The 5728-nt window shown below is 46.7% G+C and overlaps 1 protein-coding gene across 1 annotated transcript; it reads left to right on the top strand.

Moving 5' to 3' along the window:
- Positions 1 to 327: 327 nt before the first annotated feature.
- Positions 328 to 4923, top strand: LOC127921395 (calcium-independent phospholipase A2-gamma-like; the record flags this gene model as incomplete). The annotated part of the gene is made up of 2 exons (XM_052505095.1): positions 328 to 544; positions 3634 to 4923. Coding segments are annotated over 2 exons (492 nt in total), but the record flags the coding sequence as incomplete, so codon positions are not given.
- Positions 4924 to 5728: the final 805 nt, after the last annotated feature.

The following is a 5728-nucleotide window of genomic DNA, read 5'->3' as shown; positions in this document are numbered from 1 at the left end:
ACATTTACCAAGCTTAATGTCATGTACCTTATACATACAAGATAAGCAGACATTAAAACAAATCAAATTCTATTGGTCACATTAGCAATGTTATTGCAAAATGCTTGTGTTTCTAGCACCAATAGTGCAGTAATATCTAACAATAAACACAAACCTACAAGTAAAAGAATGGAATGAAGGAATATATAAATATTAGGACGAGCCATGTCGGAGTGGCATTGACTAAAAGACAGTATATACATATGAGATGAGTAAAGCACAAATATATAAACATTATAACATCATATCGGTCCGTCTAAAATCCTTGTGGTATTTTTCTGAAGTCAGATTGTCTCTGTGTGTTTCCAGGATGGTGGTCTCCTCATCAACAACCCCACAGCGTTGGCCATCCATGAGTGTAAGCTGCTGTGGCCCAACACCCCAGTGCAGTGTGTTGTCTCCCTGGGTACGGGTCGCTATGAGACCGTCAACAAGAACAACACCACCTCCACCAGTCTCAAAGCAAAGATCACCAACGTCATCAGCAGTGCCACCGACACAGAGGGTGGGTCACCAAGGGACCATGGAGTGTGTGTGGTGTACTGTGTGTTGGTGTGTGTAGTTTGTGTGCCACATCTGTCCTTTGACAGGGATGAAACCACATGAGGTTATTTCTAACATCAGATTAAAGGCTGTCAGCCAGCCAGTCAGTCAGTCAGTCAGCCAGCCTGCCAGTCAGTCAGTCAGAGACATGTGCTTCACTAAAACAGACGCTGCATGTAGTCCCTGTAGGTAGTTGGAAGACCATTGTTTTGTCTCAGTCACTCCTTCAATGATTTCCTTTTGACCTACACAGTTCAGAACATCAAGTTCATCAGTTCCCCAGTACTTGACCTCTCTCTGATTCCTCCTTCATCAGCTCCCCAGTACTCCCTCTCTCTGATTCCTCATTCATCAGCTCCCCAGTACTCCCTCTCTCTGATTCCTCATTCATCAGCTCCCCAGTACTTGACCTCTCTGATTCCTCATTCATCAGCTCCCCAGTACTCCCTCTCTCTGATTCCTCATTCATCAGCTCCCAGTACTTGACCTCTCTCTGATTCCTCATTCATCAGCTCCCCAGTACTCCCTCTCTCTGATTCCTCATTCATCAGTTCCCCAGTACTTGACCTCTCTGATTCCTCCTTCATCAGCTCCCCAGTACTTGACCTCTGATTCCTCATTCATCAGCTCCCCAGTACTCCCTCTCTCTGATTCCTCCTTCATCAGCTCCCCAGTACTCCCTCTCTCTGATTCCTCATTCATCAGCTCCCCAGTACTCCCTCTCTCTGATTCCTCATCCATCAGCTCCCCAGTACTCCCTCTCTCTGATTCCTCATCCATCAGCTCCCCAGTACTCCCTCTCTCTGATTCCTCATTCATCAGCTCCCCAGTACTCCCTCTCTCTGATTCCTCATCCATCAGCTCCCCAGTACTCCCTCTCTCTGATTCCTCATCCATCAGCTCCCCAGTACTCCCTCTCTCTGATTCCTCATTCATCAGCTCCCCAGTACTCCCTCTCTCTGATTCCTCATCCATCAGCTCCCCAGTACTCCCTCTCTCTGATTCCTCATTCATCAGCTCCCCAGTACTCCCTCTCTCTGATTCCTCATTCATCAGCTCCCCAGTACTTGACCTCTCTCTGATTCCTCATTCATCAGCTCCCCAGTACTCCCTCTCTCTGATTCCTCATCCATCAGCTCCCCAGTACTCCCTCTCTCTGATTCCTCATTCATCAGCTCCCCAGTACTCCCTCTCTCTGATTCCTCATTCATCAGCTCCCCAGTACTCCCTCTCTCTGATTCCTCATCCATCAGCTCCCCAGTACTTGACCTCTCTCTGATTCCTCATTCATCAGCTCCCCAGTACTCCCTCTCTCTGATTCCTCATTCATCAGCTCCCCAGTACTCCCTCTCTCTGATTCCTCATTCATCAGCTCCCCAGTACTTGACCTCTCTCTGATTCCTCATCCATCAGCTCCCCAGTACTTGCCCTCTCTCTGATTCCTCATTCATCAGCTCCCCAGTACTCCCTCTCTCTGATTCCTCATTCATCAGCTCCCCAGTACTCCCTCTCTCTGATTCCTCATTCATCAGCTCCCCAGTACTCCCTCTCTCTGATTCCTCATTCATCAGCTCCCCAGTACTCCCTCTCTCTGATTCCTCATTCATCAGCTCCCCAGTACTCCCTCTCTCTGATTCCTCATTCATCAGCTCCCCAGTACTCCCTCTCTCTGATTCCTCATTCATCAGCTCCCCAGTACTCCACCTCTCTCTGATTCCTCATCCATCAGCTCCCCAGTACTCCCTCTCTCTGATTCCTCATCCATCAGCTCCCCAGTACTCCACTCTCTCTGATTCCTCATTCATCAGCTCCCCAGTACTCCTCTCTCTGATTCCTCATTCATCAGCTCCCCAGTACTTGACCTCTCTCTGATTCCTCATTCATCAGCTCCCCAGTACTTGACCTCTCTCTGATTCCTCATTCATCAGCTCCCCAGTACTTGACCTCTCTCTGATTCCTCATTCATCAGCTCCCCAGTACTTGACCTCTCTCTGATTCCTCATCCATCAGCTCCCCAGTACTTGACCTCTCTCTGATTCCTCATCCATCAGCTCCCCAGTACTTGACCTCTCTCTGATTCCTCATCCATCAGCTCCCCAGTACTTGACCTCTCTCTGATTCCTCATCCATCAGCTCCCCAGTACTTGACCTCTCTCTGATTCCTCATCCATCAGCTCTCCAGTACTTGACCTCTCTCTGATTCCTCATCCATCAGCTCCCCAGTACTTGACCTCTCTCTGATTCCTCATTCATCAGCTCCCCAGTACTCCCTCTCTCTGATTCCTCATCCATCAGCTCCCCAGTACTCCCTCTCTCTGATTCCTCATCCATCAGCTCCCCAGTACTCCCTCTCTTTCTGATTCCTCATTCATCAGCTCCCCAGTACTTGACCTCTCTCTGATTCCTCATTCATCAGCTCCCCAGATTCCTCATTCATCAGCTCCCCAGTACTTGACCTCTCTCTGATTCCTCATTCATCAGCTCCCCAGTACTCCCTCTCTCTGATTCCTCATCCATCAGCTCCCCAGTACTCCCTCTCTTTCTGATTCCTCATCCATCAGCTCCCCAGTACTCCCTCTCTCTGATTCCCCTCATCCATCAGCTCCCCAGTACTCCACCTCTCTCTGATTCCTACCTGTGTAGATGGTCGAGTGATGTTTAGTCAGTGTGTGATGGCACTATGAACAACTTGATTTCTACCTGTGTAGATGGTCAGTCTGAGTGATGTTTAGTCAGTGTGTGATGGCACTATGAACAACTTGATTCCTACCTGTGTAGATGGTCAGTCTGAGTGCTGTTTAGTCAGTGTGTGATGGCACTATGAACAACTTGATGGACCTCTATAAAGTAGGAAGTCATAATAAACCAGTCACATATGGACTAACTTTGTGTCCCTCATCAGAAGTCCACGTCATGTTCTCTCCTTCTCCCAGACAGCTGCTTCCTCTAAACTAGCTACACTAACAACATGATAGCTATCAAGATATACAATGATTTAACTGTACTCCAGCAACATGACCTAACCTCTCTCACCTCTTCTCTCTCCGTCAGAGGTCCACATCATGCTGGACGCCCTCCTTCCACCCAACACCTACTTCCGTTTCAACCCCTACATGAGCGAGGACATCCCATTGGACGAGAGCCGCCCGGAGAGGCTGACCTTCCTGCAGGAGGAAGGAACTCGCTACCTGGAGAGGAACGAAGCCAAGCTGAACAAGGCAGCGTCGGTGCTGGCTCTGGAGAAGAGCGCCATCCAGAGGCTGGCTGAATGGTGCAAACTGAAGGCCGACATGTACGAGGGCTTGCCCTTCATCTCCAAACTGTAGGGGACGTCTAGAGGTGAAAGGTCAGACAGGCTGAGAGACACTCATTTAGACTGATTATGAAGATAATATAGGAGCTGTAAAGGTCTGACATGGACGAGGGCCCTTCATCTCCAAACTATAGGAAGAGACCTGCAGAGGTTAAAGTTCAAAAGGCACTGCAGGCGGTAGCTGCTGAGAAACTCATTTAGACTTGAAAATAAACATCATGTGCTTTGATATGACTCCATCAGTGGAGGCTGGTGGAAGAATCTATAGGAGGAAAGGCTCATTGTAATGGTCGGAATGGAATAAATGGAACTGAGTCAAACGTGGTTTCCATAGGTTTGATGTGTTTCATACCGTTCCATTGATTCCATTCCAGCCATTACAATGAGCCCATCCTCCTACAGCTCCTCCAACCAGCCTCCTCTGGACTCCATATCTTCTTGATGCAGATCATGTGATATGACTGCGGTCCATTTGAACTTCTGCTGCTCAGGCAGGATGTTGACCTTTGACCTGTGAGGTGGTACAGAAGTTGTAGTGTTTCTGAAAGGGGTTTGGCTGGTTGGGCTGAAGGAATCAACCTTTGCCTGGTCCTAAATAAAGTGCCACTGTGATGAGAGCACACAGGCAGCCCAATTCTAATATTTTGCCCCCCTAAAAATCAGATATTTTGCCAATAATTGGGCTAAATACCTGAGTTGGGCTGCCTGTGTAAACAGCCATAATGGTGTGAATGGTAGACAGGCATAGCCATTTACTGTCTTGATTTAAGAGTGCAGGTTTTGCAGGGAAGGTGTTTTTGACAACCACCTACTTAACATGTACTGACTGGTATGTCAGATATTCAGGGTCTGTTATTAGCAACTCATTCTAATGTAATTACTGTAAATATGTTGTAAGTAACTGACATTGGTGTCACCTCATTTAAATGCTTCAAACTTGAACTAGGCATGTAAAGTAGAATGCTATCAAACATGTAATTATGCCTTTTCTCACAGATGAATTAAATCATGCACTTTGTAAATGGTCACATTGTTAAGAGCTCTGTAAGGGATCAAATGTAAAGGGTTTGATATGTGGTTGTGAATAATATTGAATGGAAGAGTTCATGGTATTAGCTTGATAATGAAGTGGAACCACCTAATTCCTTTCTCCTGCAGCGGCTCTGTAGGTGGAGGCTGTAGAATGAAATGGCGTTGAAATCGGCTTCTGTTGTTGTGTTGTCTATTGAAGCTGTGTCTCATAACTACACTATTATACATGATCATCTGATCTGTACTGATGTCTATTAAAGCTGAAGTGATAGTCTACGACCTTAAACCACACACACACACACACACACACACACACACACACACACACACAGGTCTATAATAGAGGTGTCATGGAAGAATGTGGAGTGTCCTCTGTGATTCATTGTTTTTTCCAATTGCAGAATTGATTTGTTACGTTGTTTCATTCAGAGAACTGACCTTCCATGACGACACTCACTCCTCCCAGTCAAATGAGGACCACCCCAATCAACCCTACCCACGTAACACAGCGGTATATGGTTGTCTCTCAAATGGCACCCTATACCCTATTTAGTGCACTACTTTTGACCTGGTTCCATAAGGCTCTGGTCAAAAGTAGTGCACTACTTAGGGAATAGGGTTCCATTTGCATAGCAGTACGTCAGAGGACACATTATGTAAGTCGCTCTGGATAAGAGCGTCTGCTAAATGACTTAAATGTAAATGTAAATAGCCTCATAGAGGAACCATTGAAATAGTCACCAGAACCAAACACATGAGGAATCAGGCATCATTGATGGAAGAAGATTCTTTTAGATTGTT

Source organism: Oncorhynchus keta, unplaced genomic scaffold (assembly GCF_023373465.1).
Source record: "Oncorhynchus keta strain PuntledgeMale-10-30-2019 unplaced genomic scaffold, Oket_V2 Un_contig_22343_pilon_pilon, whole genome shotgun sequence".
Lineage (NCBI taxonomy): Eukaryota > Metazoa > Chordata > Actinopteri > Salmoniformes > Salmonidae > Oncorhynchus > Oncorhynchus keta.
Note: the sequence above shows the minus strand (reverse complement) of the source record. Positions and strands in the feature narration are given on the sequence as shown.